This window comes from Notamacropus eugenii, chromosome 1, assembly GCF_028372415.1.
Source record: "Notamacropus eugenii isolate mMacEug1 chromosome 1, mMacEug1.pri_v2, whole genome shotgun sequence".
In the NCBI taxonomy this organism is placed as follows: domain Eukaryota; kingdom Metazoa; phylum Chordata; class Mammalia; order Diprotodontia; family Macropodidae; genus Notamacropus; species Notamacropus eugenii.
In genome coordinates this window covers 508,408,830-508,428,125 of record NC_092872.1, presented here as the reverse complement: position 1 = coordinate 508,428,125, position 19,296 = coordinate 508,408,830, and the positions used below count along the sequence as shown (strand labels likewise).

General features: G+C 40.7%; 1 protein-coding gene across 3 annotated transcripts in view; it reads left to right on the top strand.

Annotated features, from left to right (window-relative positions):
* Positions 1–19,296, top strand: part of RBM38 (RNA binding motif protein 38) — a 161,252-nt gene that overhangs the window by 113,841 nt on the left and 28,115 nt on the right. Inside the window, exon 4 of one of the 3 annotated variants that reach the window (XM_072633454.1) lies at positions 17,328–17,636. The exons of the other annotated variants lie outside the window; for them this stretch is intronic. Within the exon in view, the coding sequence (XP_072489555.1) occupies positions 17,328–17,385 (58 nt within the window). The 3' untranslated portion in view covers positions 17,386–17,636. Of the gene's footprint in view, positions 1–17,327; positions 17,637–19,296 lie in introns of those variants that run through there. 3 annotated transcript variants of the gene reach the window in all.

Here is a 19,296-nt window from a genome sequence, read left to right as displayed (position 1 = left end):
TAGGGAGGACAAGCTTGTCAATGATGTCCCTAAAATGAGGTGCTCACAACTAAATATATATAACTGGTCCCTCCAACTACATCTTCCTTTCTCAGACTGCCTGAAAATATACTCTATATGTATCTTGTATGTAGTGAAGTTGTTTACAGTTGTCACCTCTATTAGAACATAATCTCTTTGAGGGTGGAGTCTGTTTCCTTTCTCCTTTCTTCTCTCTGTCTCTGTCTCTCTCTCTCTGTCTGTCTCTCTGTCTCTCTCTGTCTCTGTCTCTGTCGGTCTGTCTCTCTGTCTCTCTGTCTTTCTGTCTCTGTCTGTCTCTGTCTGTCTGCCTCTGTCTCTCTGTCTCTGTCTCTCTGTCTCTGTCGGTTTGTCTGTCTGTCTGTCTGTCTGTCTCTCTCTCTCTCTCTCTGTGTCATCTTTAGCATTTAGCAAAGTACCTGGAACATAGTAAGTACTTAAATACTTTTTGACTTGATTTGGTCTAACCAAAGTGGAATTCAGTGGAGATAATCTCTTTCTACTGCTCTGAATTCTATGTTTCTATTCATCTAGACTAAAACAATATTATCTTTTTTGGTTGCCAAGACACATGACTGATTCACCAAGTTTGTAGTCAAGTCAACCAGAAGTGCCTACTATGCACCAAACTGTGCTAAGCACTGAGAATACAAAGAAAGGCAAAAAAGCAGTACCTTCCCTCAAGGGATTTTCTATCTATAATGGGGGAGAGGACTATATAAAAATAAATCACATGCAGGATAAATTGGAGGAAAATGTCAGAGGAAAAGAATTAAGGTGAAGAAGGGCTAGAAAAGACTTCTCACAGAAGGTGTGGCTTTAGAGGACGCTTGAAGGAAGCCAAGGAGTCCAGGGGGCAGAGATGAGGCAGGAGAGAGCTCCAGGCATGAAGGACAACCAGTAAAAGCCCTCCTTGGAGGTGGGACATGGAGTATCTTGTGGAAGAGTTGGGGCAAGGAAGCAAAGAGCCCAGAGTCACTGGATCCTTGAGTGCTTGGAGGGTAGTGAGGTCAAAGTCCAGCTTGAAGGCAAAGGGGTGTAGGGAGGAAGGACCAGCTCCCCAGACTGCTGGGTCCCCCTGCCCTTGGAGCCTCTGCTCTACAGATGTGTCTTTGTTTCTGTATCTGTGTCCAGAGTACCTCTGCCTGCTTGCCTGCCTGAAACCTCTTCTTTGACCCGAAAGCCATTATTTGAAATAAGAATCTCGGTTTTATAAGCCTTGCAAGCTGGGGTAATTTATATCTCAGAGGTAATGCCCTCTACAATTTCTCTAGTGTCCTAAACACTCCAAATAGAGCACCAGTGGTTTTCTTCAAGGCCGCCTGGCTGGAGCTGCCTTTGGAGTGTGAATTGAAGAGTTAATCCCCTGGGTCCTATACTAGCCCTGGCAAAGGGCACCCAACTGTTTTGTTTACAGACAAGTCTGAGTCACTCTATCCATTTCTAGCCCTGGCAGTCATTAGCTTATTCTTGAAGGGAGGTTCCCCTTCCCCCTCCCCAGTGCTAGAGGTGCTAATGGCAGATCAAGGTGAACAATCAATCTATCAACAAGTATTTATAAGGCACCTACAAATATGAGGAAGCAAAAGGTGGCAGGAATTGCTTCTCAAATCCTAACCCCCAAGGATGCTTAATCCTCTGCAGGCCACAGGACTGACCTCTTCACTGGCCTAGCCTAGCTGTTTCTTTTATAAATTTTCTGGGCCCATTTTTACAGATATTTGCAACCCAAGGGAGGTTGAGGGAAGTTTCCCTTTCAGTAATATTACTACATGACTTTCAAATCCATTGCTGTTTAGAGGGGAGCTCCCTTTCCCTTCCTTAGGTAACATGGTGTACCTTTCCTCCACCCATTACTTACCCCATCCCCAGATTATCATTTTGCTGTTGAATTTAGTGTGGACACCAATCAGTATAGCCTACTGCATCTTAGAATTTATAAGCTCAAGAGATCCACCAGGCCTTGCCTCCTCCTAGCTTTGGTTATAGGCATATACTACCATGCTCCACTGAACCCTCTCATTTTACCGAAGGAGAAACTGAGACTCTAAAAGGTTAGGTGACTTACCCAACGACACATAGCTAGTAAATGTCTGAAACAGGATTGGAACCCAGCTCTTGATTTCAAGTCCAGTGTTTCAGTCTCCATACCATGCTGCTGCCAGTCTGGTTTCTATCAACCATTGGCCCAATGTCAAATTAGTGTCCAGAAAATTCATACTTCTATCAGCAGGCATGAGGCCACATATGGTCTACAACATCTAAAAGTACTATTACAACTCATAGAACTGGGCAGGAGGCTACTGCCTGCCAAATGCCTCCTTCTTCAGCAGAAGAAAAGGGAAGGGAAAGGAAAGAGAGAGGAGGGGAAGGGAGGGGAGAGAGTAGAGAGGACAGAGTTGAATTACTGTGCAGACCACCTAAACACTAGGATTTATTCTCTTTCTTTGTATGTTGTACAATTCTTTTAAGTATGTGCATGTTGATTGCTCAACTACTTTGGAAGATCTTTGAGTGTAGTGTTTCTTATTTTTCTCAGAATTCTGCATCTGAGAAGCAATTCTTTAAAATTTGTGTCTTCCCCAGTCACTAGCACAATGCTCTGTGTACTGTAAATGCTTAATACATGTTTGATGAATGAATGAGGCTGAATTTTTTTTCACTACATAATGTGATGGCTTGGCAACTGTGGTTTTACCATATGGAAGGTGATCATAATCCCTTTTAGGCAGATAGGTTGGATTTTGGATGGCAGAAAACAAATTGGCCTATGGGGAAAGAGAGGCTTCATTCTGAAGTTCCTTCTTTGCTCCCCTGACTTATCCCAGGTTTACCCCTTTAACTTCCTCCCCAAAGCTGCATCTGTAAAACTTCGATCATCCATCATGAGCTTCACCAGTTGCCTTTCCTTCTTGCTTATCACTCATGCTGCTGACAGAGGCCCCTCAACAATCCTGACCTCCAATCTGATTTGAATTTTGACCAACATGAAGCCAGATGCAGGAGCCAAGCAGCCTTGGGTCTGCTTTATGTAAGGTTTTCTGATGTTTTTCCAAGACTGGAAACTTCAAGATAAAGGAAAAGTATCCTAGAGATTGACCTTCAGTGGGATCCCAGCCAGCAGGAGCCATTCTACCTATGGCTATGACTATCAGCTAATGAGCTGGATTGTTAGACAGACCAAAATTTAGCTTGACAAAGGAGTGTTCTTTCAATTTAGTACCTTTGTTGGGAGAAGGGGATAAGTCCTTTTTCCAAGGAGTTCATTTGTGGACTCTTTGTTTGGAAGAATAGTTCACATTTGAAGTTTTACAAAACATTTCCCAGAAACAGCTCAAAATAGGGCAATGTAATCATTCCCCAGGCAGCTAGAGGGCACAGTGGATAGAGTACCAGACCTGTGATCAGCAGGATTCATTTTCCCTGAGTTCAAATCTGGCCTTAGACACTTACTATCTGTGTGACCCTGGCCAAGTCCCTTAACCCGTTTGCCTCAGTTTCCTCATTTATAAAATGAGCTGGAGAAGGAAATAGCAAACTACTCCATTATCTTTGCCAAGAAAACCCCAAATGGGATCATGAAGAGTCAGACATCACTGAAATTGATGAACGACAATTATTATCCTTATTTCATAGGCATGACACCTTCTCTGGAGCTACTACACCAGCACGCTCTTGCATTTGTATTTGGGATGTCTAGAAGGGTGGCTACTATTTTATCTAGGAATAATTCTGGGAGTCTGTACCTCTAATGGAGTTGCTCAGGAGCCCCACCAATGTGCTCTCCTTTAACAATCATCCAGTTGGACTTATTTAGTTTTTAGAAAAGGTATTTATTAAGAAGGTATAATAAGAAAGTAGGTACAAAATATTTTCCCCAAAACTTGGGACACACCGTCCCACAAATACACATAATATCCATGGAGACAATGGGCACAGACTTTAAGTATAAATCAAAGTGAAGCATGTAGAGAGAGAACGTGTGGCAAAAGTCCTTCAGGAATTCTCTTATGTATTCTCTATGGGATGGACCATTCACCCAGGGTCCTGAGTTCCATGCCTTCCTAAAGTCTATAACTGGTACTCTTCTCTCTACCATGAGGGGGCGTATTCCCTGAGCTCTGGTGATTACCTTTCTGCATCCTTTGTAGGCGCTCCCACTTCTGTCAGTCATTACTGCTCCAGAGATGATGTTACCACCTCTAGTGGATGCTGCTACTGTTATTCTTCAGCTCCAGACACCAACAAGATCTCTAGTGGTCAAATCTAGTGGCCTTTTCTCAATCCTATTCCTTCTTGAACTCTTTGCAATCTCTGACACTTTTATTTACTCTCCTTTCCTGAATCTTCTCTCCTTTCTGGGTTTTCATAACACTGCTCACTCCTAGTTTTTTTCCTGCCTATGTAACCGTCCCTACTTAGTCTATTTTTTCCTGGGAAGGGGGGAATCTTCACCTATGTCATTCCCATTAAGAGTGAGTATCTGCCGAGATTCCCACCTGGGTCCTCTTCTCTTCTCCTTTTGTATTATCCCAATTAGTGATCTCCTCAGCTCCCATGGATTTAATAATCAATGATTCTCAGATCTATTTATTCAGCCCTAACCTCTCTGCTGAGTGCTAGCCTCACATCTACAATAGCTTTTTGAAGGTCTTGAACAGGATGTTCTAAAGACATCTCAGACTTAACATGTTCCAAACCAAAACAATTATCTTTCCCCTCAAACCCTCCCCATCTCCATAACTTTCCTAGTCCCACTGAAGACATCACCATCCTCCTAGTTATCAGATCTCACACTCGATATGTCAGCCTTGACTTCTCTCTTGTACTAACTGCACTTGTCCATCTGTTGCCCTATCTGAACTTCAAAGCACCTCTTGTGTGCATCTTTTTATCCACCCCCACACAGACCCTTGTTCCCTCAGGGATGAACTGTTACAATGGTCTTCTGCCTGGTGTCCTGCCTTAAAGCCTTTGCCCATTCCTTTTATTTAGCAGCCAAAGAAATTATCCTTAAAGGGCAGGTCAGTATGACCTGGCCCTGGGGTACCATTAGAGGTGATTCCACAAATAGATGGGAATGTCAATGTCTTTTTAAAGACAAACAAATGATGTAATGGAAGGATCACTAAACCTGGCCTGACTCTGGAACTGATAGTGTGACAATGGAAGGAAGGGAAGAAATAAGCCTTCATTAGGCACCTGCTATGTGTGCCATGCTTTATATGCTGAGTGCTTTACAAATATGAGCTCATTTGATCCTTAAAACAACTCTGGGAAAGGGATACTGTTATAATCCCCATTTTATAGTTGAACAAATTGATGCAGACCAAGGTTAAGTGACTTGCTTGGGGTCACATAGCTAATGAATATCTGAGGTTAGATTTGAATTCTGATCTTCTTGACTGAGTCTGGCCTCAGATACTTATTAGCTGTGTGACCCTGGGCAAGTTACTTAACCCTGTTGCCTCAATTTCTCATCTGTAAAATGATCTGGAGAAGGAAATGGCAATCCTACTCCAGTATCTTTGCCAAGAAAACCCCAAATGCAGTCCCAGAGAGTCAGGCATGACTGAAACAACTAAACAACAACTTCTTGCCTCCAGGCCCGCTGCTTTATCATTTGTGTCACCTAGTTGCCTCTAACAGGGCAATCCCTTGGCCTCTCTGTGTAACGATAATCTTGGATTAGTTGATGTGTAACATGAAGCCATTAGCGAGTAGATCTAGAAGGGACATTAGAGGACATTTAGTACAGCTTCCAGATTTTACAGATTAGGAAACTAAGGCCTATAGAATAGATGTGCTTTACCCAGTGTCACACAGCTAGCAAGTTGCAGAGCTGGGATTTAGTCAGTCAGTCAGTCAATATTTGTGAACCATCTACTGTGTGCCAGGCACTGTGCTAAATGCTCATTTAAACCCAGAGAGGCTGGTTGGGAGAGCTGAACAAAGGATATACTTAGCTTTGCTAACCCAGCTCTACCACTTACTACACATGGGACCTCAGACAAATCATTTAAACTCCCTCTTTCCTCTCTCTAAAATTAAGGAGTTAGACTCCATGACCTCTAAGGTCACTGCTGACTCTCAATCTGTCATCCCATGATCTCTAATCCTATGATCCTCATGATTTTGATTTCAAAGTCAGTGCTCTGCCTAGTTCCTTTCAACCCTGATATTCTGTGATTCTTTGGGGCATGTGATACATCCTCCCCAAATGGAGATGGAGAGATGTGACCTGTGTTTACCTTGCACCATATGTCCTGGAGGCTTTCCAGGGAGGGCTCTGTAATTGTCAGATTATAAAGAAATATTCCATAAATTTGCACGTGGTTCTTTGGCTCAGGAAGTGCTTTTATGTACTCTTGTGTTATGGCCTCTGATACTTTTATATGGGAGAACAAATTCATATTAAAAGATTCAAATTTCAACTTTGAAAGCTGGTGGGGGTGGGACAAATGAACTGGCAGTGGATTCCTCAGAATTCTGTCCTTTCTTTTCTTCCTGGATTGCTTCAGATGTTGTGGTGGCCACTCAGCTGCCTCAACAAATTCTATTTTTAAAATTATGTCTGTTTTGTTTTAAACACTTTTTTTCCCACAAGAGTTGTTGTTCAGTCATACCTGACTCTTCGTGACCCCATTTGGAATTATCTTGGCAAAGATACTGGAATGGTTTGCCATTTCTTTCTCTAGCTCATTTAGGGTGAACAAACTGAAGCAAACAGGGTTAAGTGACTTGCTCAGGGTCACACAGCTAGTAAGTGTCTGAGGCCCCCTTTGACCTCAGGAAGATGAGTTTTCCTGACTCCAGGCTTGGCACTCTATGCACTATGCCACCTAGCTGTCTTTTCTCAAAGATGCCTTCTAAATTGATCCTTTGACATGGAACTCACCACCTGATATAATAGCCACTTCTTAGCAAAATAGCAAATATCTCTTGATGTTGAGCTGAAATTTTCTCCTCCTCACCCTGGTAGCATTTATCTGTCTAAACATTTTACTATTCTTGTGGTCTATCACTGTTCTCTGGGGTCTCTCAGCCTATGTTAATATCATAGATAAAAAGTCTTATCATCAGCAGAGCAGGTGGTTAACCTATATAGTGTGACCTAGGTGCACTGTCTCCAAAACCCGATTCCACCCCTTCCCCAAGCATGTCCCCCAATGCCCTGTTGCTGGTCCCTGAAATTCTATGACATACCGACTTCTTTGTGTTAAGCATTGTCCAAGCCCAGGTGCCTTTCAAAAGCAAATGATTCTGGGAGAACCCACTATGAAGAAGACACATTATGTTCTTTATTCTAGGAACTCATCTCATCATCATGTTGTTCAGTCATGTCTGACTCTTCATGACCCATTTAGGGGAAAGAAAATAGAATAGTTCACCATTTTCCTCTCCAGCTAATTTTACAGATCAGGAAACTGAGGCAAACAGAACTTAGTGATTTGTCCAGGGTCCCACATATCTAGTTAGTTGTCTGAGATCAGATTTGAACTCAGGTCTTCCTGACTCAAGTCTGGCACTTTATCACCTGTGTTATCTAGCTGCCCATAATAGGAATGACAGAAGTAAATTATATGGAGGCTAATAACTCAATACGGGGATGGAAGACCCCACTTGAGATTTTTATTGGTATAGTATAAGCAAAGCTTGTTAAACTTTTCTATTCGCAACCCCTTTTTGCTCAAGAAATTTTTACGCAACCCTGGGTATATAGGTATACAGGTATACAAATCAAACATTTACTGATAATAAATCATAAGGAAAATTATTTTAAAAGAGTTCTTTGGTATGCATATAATTTTATCATTTATTAAAGAAGAAAGCAAATTTGCATACTAATGAGATGGATGTGCTTGTTTATTTTTACGTAAAGAATTAAGTCTTAGTGGAATATTTGATAGTGCAGGATGTAGAGCATCTTCAGCGTTTTTTCAGAGTTGATCGATATTTTGATTTTATAATCGTCAGTGCTGAGAATGTTGCTTTGCAGAAATATGTAGTACAAAATGGAAGAAGTATGTTTAGGGCCATTTCATAAATTGTTGAAAATTCTGTCCTAATCCCAAGTCAAAATTTGTTTAATGATTTTTTAAACTCAAGTTTCAAACCTGTGTCTCTTGATAACCTGGCAAATTCTTCTTGAACTTTTAATGGCAGAATACTGACATTTTTTATTTCTGTTGAGTATGATTTATGAAACCAACTAATTTTTTAGAATCAAAATTTGAAGGGAAGTATTTCTGAAACTGTGTCTCCGGGAACTTCAGATGATCAATTACAACTCTTACAATTAAGTCTTTCGGAAGTTTATTTTCAATTATAAAATCATCTGTACCTATAAACATTTTCCACCCTATTCTTCCATATATTGGCATTTTTAGTAAAACTTTCAATTTTATCTTTCAGCATATATATGTAACAATTTTTTCTTTGAAGTGTCATGTTTAAATCATTGAGTTTTAAAAAAAATATCTGGCAAATAACACAGTTGTGAAATCTATGTCATTATGAAAAAATTAACAAAATTTTCTCAGACAAAAATATAACTTTCAATTTCAATAATCTGTTTAAACTACCCTCTTCAGAGCCTCCTTACTCTGCATTTGGTAATCATAATCCATGTCTTTCCAATGTTGAAAACAAATTACAGTTAAGGGCATGGCTTTTAATGAACTTAATGATTTTGATAGTATCATGAAGCACACCATCTGTCTCTGATGATATGTTTTTTGGCTACAAGTGCCTCCCAAGGGATCATGAAGTGAGTAAAAGTGATTGCCACCAGCTTTAAATTTTTCCCACGAATCCATCATTCTCACCCATTATTGCTCCACTACAGTCTGTACAGACTTTGATGCAATTGTTCACTGTAAGTCTTCATTTGTGAAAAATTTATCAATTTTAAGATATATATCTTCCTCTCTTGTGTGCCCTGCCAAAGGGCAACAAAGCCATAATTTCTCATGTATGCTTCCTTCATAAACATATCTAATAAAAAGCAACAACTATGCCATGTTAAAAATATCAGTTGTTTCTTCTAACTGAATTGTGAACTTTGGGCTGCCCTTAAGCCTGCTAATAAGCTGCTGGAATTGGTCATTATCAGTTTCAGAAATTCTTTTGGGAATCAGTATCAATCAATAAAGAAATTTTATGAATTTTATCCCCATATTTTTTCCCATGAACTTTTCTGACATTTTAATAGCAGCAGGTAGTACAAGATCTTCTTCTATCACATAAGGCTTTTTGGTTTTTTCAATTTAATAAGAAGTTTCATAAGATGCAAGCCAATGCATTTTGTTGGCGGCAAATGTCTCAAAATATTGTTTTTCTTTATTTGAAAATTTTAAAAGTTGTTCAAACTATTCCTTTGGTTTATGGTTATTTATATGCTGAGTGCTTAGTATTAAGATGTCATTTTAGTTTGGCTGTTTCATGCACTCCACAGCCAAAACTTCATTACAAATTAACCAAAGGGGTTTTTTTTGTTTTTGCACCATCATCATTATTAGAAATAAATCTGTATTGCAAAAATAATTTGATATACTTTCTTTTTCTTGTCAGTTTAGGTGTACTACAACCTGGTGGTGAAGGCTTTGCCACATTGCCATCAATATTTCTATCTATTTGGATATCCATAACCAAAAAAAAATTTGTCCTAAAACATAAATAAATATTGCTAATAATTTCTCAAATAAATACTAGCTTTAGTGTATGAAATTACATTTGTGCTTAATTTTTAAAAATGATGTTCACACTTACATACACATACAGTGGTGATGGTGGAGAAATATTATTAGAGGATTTTTGTCTTTACCTGATACAATTCAACACATGTTTCTGTAAAAGAAGGAGATAACAGCAATTTTAAAAATCAAATATTCTAATAATACAATCCAAAGATATGCTAATTTGATATTTACATGCCAAGCAACGAGGGTAGGAAAATATTGAAAATCTTTGTTTTCTGTAATTAAACTATTATTTTTCTATAACAGCAGAAAACTTTGTGCGTACAGTAAAAACACTGCGATTCATAGCATGCCATAGTCTTGAGTCTGAGCCAAGGTGTTTCTGGCAGCGTTTGTTGCCATCCTGTGGTGTGACTGCATGTGCAATGCAAAGTGCACATGCTGTGTGTTCCGAACCAAGACTGTGGTGAAATCATTCAATGCAACATGGGTAAGTGCTGCCAGAAACACCTTGAATTTGTTATGCATTTGATTTTTGAATTAATTTTGGATTGTTGCATGCTCAGAAACCTTTCACTATTGCCACATTTTTCATGACCCCCACATTCAGTTATGTGACCCCATATGGGGTCGCGACTCCCTCCATCACTGCAAAGAGGGGTAGGGGAGGAAATCTCTGAAAACTTAGAGTCTTAAAGAATTGTCTAGAGCACTGAGAGTTTCTTTATTTGCCCAATGTTTTCCAGTCAGTAAGTGTCCGAGGCAGGACTCAAACCCAGGCTTTTCCGACTTTGAGGCCCATTCTCCCTCTACTCTATAGCTCAATGAATGGAAGCATTTTCCTAATATGAGAGCTGCCTAATAACAGGGCGGGTGCCTAGAAAATTAGAGAGCTGAATGTCATTGGAAAACTTCAAATGGATTTTGGATCGGCTCCTTGTCAAGATCAGACACTATTTGTGCTGAGGTTCTTTTAAGTTCTAGGAGTTGATGGTTCTGTCTCTCTAATTTATGATCCCAGTTCTGCCCCGTGAAGCCCCATGGATTCAGTTAATTCCACTTTCCCTCCAAATTTCTAAAGACACTGATCCTGTGCCCCAAGTCCTCTCTTCTCCATGGTGAGTTGATCTTCATAAAGAGGTTGAACTAGAGAAACTCTTAAGTTTCCTTGGACTCTAACATTCTGTCTTGTGTTAATGTTTTGAGGAAGTGAAGAAACAGAAGAGAAGGGGGTGAGGGAGATGAAGAAGGCAGTAGGAGGAAACTTGTTTGGGGAAGGAAGGCAGAAAAGGACAAGGAAAGAGAAAATAAAGAAGTGCATATGGTGTGGCCCCTGGAACCTGTCCCTCAGGCTTCTATGCCCTACAGTGCCCACCCCTTATATTATATTCTAATTTTTTAAAATTTTTATTCATTATAACCTTAAATACAAAAAGACAAAGAAGAGAACATTTTCATGTACACAGCACAGCATAAAAAGAAGAGTCAATATAAAACCATGAATTTCCATTTCACAGTTTACTTAAAAGAAAAACCAAACCATGTAATAAATACTGCTCATCATTTTCAAAGCTACCCTGCATTTTTGTGCTTCCTTCAAAGCTTTTTTTTTTTGTACTCTGCTGTGCACTTTTTTTCCCTTCCTTCTTCCCCATCATATTTTTAAAATGAAGTTAAAAGGGACAGGTCCTAAGTAGTGCCTTGGCTAGAGCACTAGCCTTGGCATCAGGAGGACCTGAGTTCAAATTTGGCCTTAACCACCTGATACTTACTAGCTGTGTGACTCTGGGCAAGTCATTTAGCCCTGATTGCCTTGTCAAAAAAGAAAACAATTAAGTTGGAAGTTATTTTAGGGGCTTAAGCTCTCAGTTCCCTTCTCATCTGTGACATTTCATGCTACGGTACAGAATAAATAGAAATAAATAAGAGAGAGAAGTCACCAGAATTATGTGGGGTTAGGATAGGCCTCTTGTACCAGTTAGATTTTAGTTGGGATTTGAAGGAAGCTAGGAGATGGAGATGAGGATGGAGGGCCTTCTAGGCCTGGGGGACAGCTGGTAAAAATGCCTGGGGCCCTCAGAGGTCTTCGATTCCAACCCCTACCTGAGCAAGGATCCCCTTAGCATCGTCTCTGACAAGTAGTCCATCCAACTTTTGCTTGAAGACCTAGAGTGAGGGTCCTCCTAAGATAACCCATTCTCCTTTAGGATTTGATCCCTAGTATTCTCCCTATAGCATGACACTATAGGGTAAGCCCAGGTAAAAGTCTCATTTTCTTCCCCATATAACTTGAGATCCATAAAGCTATGGGGCAGTGGAGGGAACTGGTGAGGTTTCAGTTTCCTTCAGTGGATATTTGCTCTTCTTAACATCTGAAGACTCTCTTCAAAAAGCCTCAAAGCCCAGAGGTCTTCTCCAAGTTTGAGTTTCCTTGAGGATTAGTAGGGGAAGGCAGATCCTCAGACAGGGTAAGGAATTGGAGTAGAAAGAAGGGATGAACCACACCCTCTCCTAGATGGTCAACTGAAGCCCATGCTCTGGAATTCCTGAGGGACTAAGTGCATCGTCTTTTCCAACAATTACTCTGGTTGAAAGAAACAGATCTGCTCCCATGGAGCAGTCTGGACTTGTTTCTAGAGTTTCCAAGGCTCTTTAGGACCTTCCATGTCTAACAGAAGTAATATTCTCAGAAAAACATATCCTACCCAAAGTAGCCCTGCCTTTGTCACTGTAAGGTCCTGACCCTGAAGTGCTCTGTCTCTGTAGGCATCTCCTGATCTGCAGAAGCACTTCCATTTCCCTGGAGGAGACTCGCCCCCATCTGCAGTGGGTCTGGGACCTTGAATGAGCTTTCCCTCATCCTTTGCTTCCACCATTCTCCCTCACCCTTAACTATTCTCTGACAGGAGGGAATGGAATGGGAGTTCCCCTAAACATTTTTCTCCAAGGAGAAAAAACTTTTTTTGCTACATGTCTACATTTGTTTCATGATATGTCTACATGACACCATACCCAATGACCTGAATGATCAGGCAGGATAAAGGAAGAATTGTGGATGGTTCTGCCATCTAGAAGCTGATGGAATGTTGTAGAGTGATTGGCCTGTATGGAAAAATGAAAATGTCCTTGGGTGAAGGATGGGACCCAGAAGTCCTTGAACCCAAAGAAATAATTTTGCCAAATAGGGAGTCTCTATTTCCCAGCTATTTAATCAATGTGCCTAACCCAAGTATTTTTAGAAAGCTGAAGTTCAATGAATATCTCTTAAGACATTCTTTCCAGCTAGCATTATTCCAAGGCCCCATGAATCATTTCCCATGTAGTATCCACGGTTATTCATTGCTGTCACCATGGTGAGAACTTGCTTTCTGGGTTACTCTATCTCTGAGTTTAAGAGACTAAAGGATGTAATGCTGCTGCTGTGGCCCTTGCCAAGTCTTATAAACCCATCATTATGAAATATGAGAAGAGAACACTCTCTCCTAGCTTTGCATAGATATTTGGCAACATTCACAGAGTATGGCAGCTGCAAGAGTTAACATGACCCCAAATTGGGCATGTATAGTTATCATCTGGAAGGGGGCAGAGAGGTGTGGGGGCTGCTACCTGAGGCATTGTAGTTTCTCATGAACTAAATATAGGGGTAGGTGGTGGGATCCTAATGATGGTATCAAAAAGAGGAGAGAATCTTTTGAAATCTAAATACCCTTTGAGTTTTTCCAAAGTCCGCCATTTCAGAAGCCTTCATAACAGGAGGTAATGGGGAAAAGGTCCAGTTTCTTAGATCTCTCTCTCCCTCTCTCTTTTTAAAGGTCTCTTTCATATTAAAAAAAAAAAAAAAGAGTACAATGGCACAAACTGATATTGGCAATTCAGTTTGAAACTATGTGAGTTTAAATTTTCAAAGACAAATTGGCTATTCAATGAGCTTCCATACAAATGAGCAAGATATAAGTTCACAGTCATAGAACATCAGAGTTGAAAGAAACCTTAGAAGTCATCTAATTCAACTAACTCTCACTCAAAGCAGGAATCTTCACAACATCCCTAACAAAGTCATCCTGCCACCACTACATGACCTTCAGGCATGGGGAACTCACTATCTTTTGAGGCAGCCCATTCCATTTTTGTGCAAATCTAATGGTTAAGAAATACCTCCTCATATTAAACTTAAAATTAGTCTTCCCTTCACTCCTTCTCATGGATTCTCCAACAATCAAGTGATAACAATCAAGTTATGATTCTTCTTCTACACAATGACTTTCAGGGACTTTCCAGGTATTTGTGCCTCCAGGTTAAAGATGCTGTGATCCTTTACTTGATCCTGTAGGTCATGGCCTTGAGTTAGCTCACCATTCTGATCATCTTCCTCTGTAGCCAGCTTCTAAAATGTCATCTGGGAATGATGTAACACAATACTTGCTGATGTATCATTGGTGGACGACAGTAAGTCTATTAATACCTTAGCTCTCCCTACTATTCTCCTGTTGACAAGCCCAAATATACCAGCTTTTTTGTCTACCATATCCCACTGCTGACTTCTATTGCTACCCAATCACACAATCATGTTGTTTGTCCTTTGTTCTCAAAGAGGACCATGACATCAGGAAGGTGATACCACGACTTGCAAGTGAATTGGATTTAAGTGAGGCAGGGCTATGCAAAGTCACCAGCCTCACCTTATCCTCCAGAGTCATCTGGGTCCAGTGGCAAGATCTAGATCAGGACAACTGGAGATGGCCTTGGATGCAGTGGGAGACCTTGACCTTTTTAAGCTAAGGTCTTTCTGAGTTCTCACTTTGACTGAGACAAGGCCCATTCAGTGATTAAGTCTAGGTAAGAAATGAGCCAGAAGGGAGGGTTCTCCAGCCCAGTCTTTAATCAGTTCATGAGTCCGTCCTATAGCATCCCAAACAGAATAAGTGATCATCCAATGATTTTAGTGACATGAATCTTTGTGCATAAGGTGGTGGCTTATTTCATTGAGGGTGGGGAGGAATAAATACACGCCCCCCCCCCTAACATTCATGTACCTAATAAATTGTGTAGCAGGAGTAATTATGGGAACCTTTGATTGATTTGGTGAGTTTCCCCAACACTCATGAGACACTAAACTAGGATGTTCACTTTGCAGGATGAGCTCCTCTGACTGGTTCCTGGTGATCTGATGTATTTCTTGATCATTGGTGGATTGAGACCCAGGAAGAAAGCCTCTTGTCAGAAACCTCTCCTCCTTGGTAATCTATAGGAGATCTGAGAAGAAATGATCCTACTTCACTCTGTAATCTTATCAAGTCGATAAGACTGCAACAATCAGGAGTTTTCAAGAACCTGACTACTGCAGCAGCAAAAGTTCTTTTCATAGTTAAAAAAAGGCTTTCCTTATTTATTAAGATGTACAGGCAAGCCCCTTAGGCCTTTGTGTCATTTGAAGCCCTCCACATTGTCTGTAACCTACCTTTTCAATCTTAGTTCAAGGTCGTCCTTCTCTAAGCAGTCTTCATTCTAGGCTAATTGTGCCACCAGCTGCTCCCTGAATCCACTATTCCCTCTCCTGCCTCCATGCATTTGGGTTAGAGAATGTGTCTGCTGGGGGTGTAGTATCTCCATGGGGACAGCCCAGCATTAGGACACTTTCCAGCTGGCTTTAGTTCTTGCATGGTTTGGATTGGATCCAAATTTGTGGATCCGAGATGATGCTCAAATAGAATGGGGTTCAGTGGAGAAAGGGAGGAAAAAGCAACGGCAGCTTATGTGGCATAGATAACCATGCCTGTCACCCTGACTTGTGATAGTCAGGAGGAATCCCTTGGGCTTGGGGCATTTGAGTGGTGCCTCTTCCCAGTGCTGGACTTTTAGGGAGATAGAGGTACACAAGTTAGATTTGTGGTAGGGTTCCCAAACTGGAAAGAGAATTGGCTTGAAAATCAAATCCCAGTTGTGGAACTTACTACCCCAAACTTAGTTATTTCATTTTTCTGAATTTCAGTTTCCTGATCTGTAAAAATGATTATATGGTTCTGAGGCCCTTTTCAGCTATGGTCCTGTGGATCCAGGAGCTTTGGGACAATGGAGGTTGGGATACTATTTTCAGCTTTGTCTGTGTAGCTGGAACCAAGAAAATCACTCTACATTTCTACAGGGTCCCTTAATTCCAGTGTGCACTGCCTGTGTCCTATACTTGCTACACTGGGATTTGGGAGGTACATAGAATCATAGAGTTGAAGCTGGAATGGACCTTAGAGGACATCTAGTCCAACCCCCCTCCTTCTACAGAAAGGGAAAATGAGGCCCAAAATAGTTAGATAACTTGCCCAAGATCACAGGCAGTAATCAGTAAAACTAGAATTTGAAATCAGGTCCCCCTGACTCCAAATCTAATGACACATTTTCCACTGCTCTTCCAGGTTGTCTCTCTTTCTTTCTCTCTCTTTCCCCCCTCTCTCCCTCTCTCCCTTTCTCTCTCCTTCTCCTCCTCCTTCTCTGTCTCCTCCTCCTTCTTCTTCTCCATCTCCTTCTCCTCCTCCTCCTCCTTCTTCTTCTTCTTTCTCTCTCATCTGTCTGTGTCTCCCTCTCTCTTTCCCTCTCTTCTTCCCCTCATTCTTTGCTTTTCTCTCCACTTATTCTGTGTTGCTGTCTCTTTTGCCCTTTCTTTCTCTCCCTCCTTTCTCTACCCACCCCTTATCCACCTTTGGATCTTAAGAAGGTGGAAATGGACTCCCATTTAGAAGAAAGTTTGGAGCTGGGAAGAGACTAGAATGTTGCACCCTATTATATGCATGTCTAAAACTTCTTGCCTTTTTTTTAAGACTATACCCATGGTGGAGTATGGAGGGTACTAGATTTGGAGTCAGAAAACCTAGGTTCAAATTGCAACCCTGCCTTGTACTGCCTGTATGACCTTGAACAAGTTACTTAAACACTCTGTGACCTCAGTTTCCTCATCTGTAAGATGAGGTCATTGTTCTAGATGACTTCTAAGGTCCTTTCCAGTTCTAAATCTATGATCATAATTAAATTATTGTTTAACTATGAACTTGGGGCTGAGATAATTTGTGAACAACATGCAGAAGCTAAGAGAAAGTAAAGTTTTGTTTGCGTTTCTGCACTGAGAAAGTGACACACAAGCTACTGAAGAAAGATCCTGGGAATAATAGGGCCTGCACTTCCCCCTTTCCTCTCCCCTTGCATTTATGGGGGATAGCCTGTAACATTTGGAAAGCACTCCCTCATCTCTTCTCTTCTTGTTGAAGTCTTTCTTTTCCTCCAAGGTGAGCTCATTCGTGTTACCTCATCCATGGAGCATGGAGCCTTCCTTCCTCCCCTCTGCCAAAAGGTTTCTCTTCCTCTTCAGGCTTTCCTAGAGCATTTTGTCTGGAGGGCTCCTCTGCCCTCATCTCATTCTATAATATCCTTCTTTGCCTGTGTATTTCTTCTCAATTTCCCCTCTTCCTTGAGGGCAGGGACTGTGGCATTTTTGATATCTGTATGCCTAGTGCCTCATCCAGTGTCTTACACGTAGTAGGTGCTCAGTCAATGTTTTTGAGTCAAACACTCAGAAAGTAACATCCATGAACATTTCTAATTATATTCCTTATATTTTTTCAGGTCATCAGTGTTCTGTCTGGCTGAAAGAACAGGATTAACTCCTTCAGAGGCTGGTTAAGGCAAAGTTGTCACCAATCCCATTTATCTGACTAAAAACCAGTCAGTGTGTTTTCCAGCAGAGATTAGCCTTTGCTGCTCATTCAGCCTGAAAACAGTGGTGGACAGAGGTTAAATCCCAACAAAGGGAACATCAAAGTGTGTGCGGGAATGAAAACAGCATTCTTCTTGGTCATAACCTGAGTGGTGTTTTTATTTTTAAAATGAAAATATTTTTTGTTTTAAATAAAATAAAATGGCTGTGTCAAAGCAGCTACTAAGCCTTGTCAGTTCTATCCCCTCCCTTCTGGGTTTGTTGCAAAGAAAGCACTTTGTAAGATCATAAGGTGCTATAGAAAGGTATCTCTTGCATCTGTCTCCTTTTCTTCATTTTCACTGCTTTCACACCCTAGCTCAAGGCCCCCATTGCCTCTTACCTAAACCATTCCAATAGTCTCCTAATTGTTCTCCTTGCCTTAATTTCTCCCAGTATCTAATCCAGGGGTGGGGAACATGTGAACTTGAGGCCACATGTGGTCCTCTAGTCCTCAAGTGTGGCCCAAACTTCACAGAAGAAATCCCCTCAATAAAAGAATTGGTTCTGTAAAATTTGGATTCAGTCAAAAGGCAGCACCCAAGGACCTAGAAGGCCACACACAGTTTCAAGCCTTCAGGTTCTTCACCCTTAATAATCTATCCTTAAGACAGCTGCTAAAGTAACCATCAAAATGTACAGGTCACTTCTCTGTGCAAAACTTTTCAGTGGCTCCCTGTTGTCTATGGAATAAAATAGAAAGCTTTTGATCTGACTTTCCATGCCCTGTACCATTTGGATAGGGCTTAACTTACCAGCTTTTTCAAATAATAATAATAATAATAGTAATAATAGCTCCCATTTATGTAGCACTTAGTTGTTTTTTTTTAAATGACAGCATTTTGCCCCCTCCTTAAGTCATGTGTGACAACGAACACAGGATTTGTAGGTGGAGGACCTAGGTCCAAACCCCAGCTTTGTCACATACGACTTGTGAGACCTTAGGAAAAGACTTTCCAGCTGTGGGCCTCAGTTTCCTCATTTATGAAATGAGAGGATTGGATGAGATGATTCCCTAACATTCTTTCCAGTTTTCTGTGATCTTTTTGGATCTTTCTTATGTCCTTACTATATGATGGCTTCTATGATAATTTGTATATGTATCTTATCCCATCTACCTGGCTTAGTAAAATGAGAATAAGACTTAGAGTTAAAAGATCTGGTTTTGAATTCTAATTTTGCAGCTGAGACCAACTGCCAGTCTTGGGCAAGTCATGTCCTCTTGTGTCTTCTATTCTGTGAAGTGAGGGGTAGGAGTAGTTAAGCTCTAAGGACTCTTCTAGCCATGATATACCCAGACTATGAACTCCTTAAGGGCAGAAACTAGCGAGCATTTTTCACCTTTGCCCACCTAACACCTAGCACAGTAGCACATACAGCCATAAATTTAGAGCTGGAAGTGACCTGGAAACTCATCTAGACCAACTCCCTCATTTTAAAGATAAGGACTATGTGTCTATCTATCTATCTATCTATCTATCTATCTATCTATCTATCTATCTATCTATCTATATCTATATATCTACATATATATATATATTTTTCCTCTATAGGTGGAATGACTTGTCAAGGTCATAAAGATAATAAAAGGCAGAGCTGGGATTTGAACTCAGGCCTTGTCTGAACTTCAAGTTCAGCTTCAGCATTCTTTCTTCTTCCAGATATTGAATTGAATTCATTTATTTCAGTTTCCACATGTGTTTGGAAAGTTGATGGAGAAGTGAGTGATATTACTGATTAAATTTTGACTCAGATATAAAAATGATTTTAACCACAGGAAGATAAGCTTATTAAGGGATAGAGCAAATGAAGCATTTTCTTTTCAGTGTGCTATCCAGC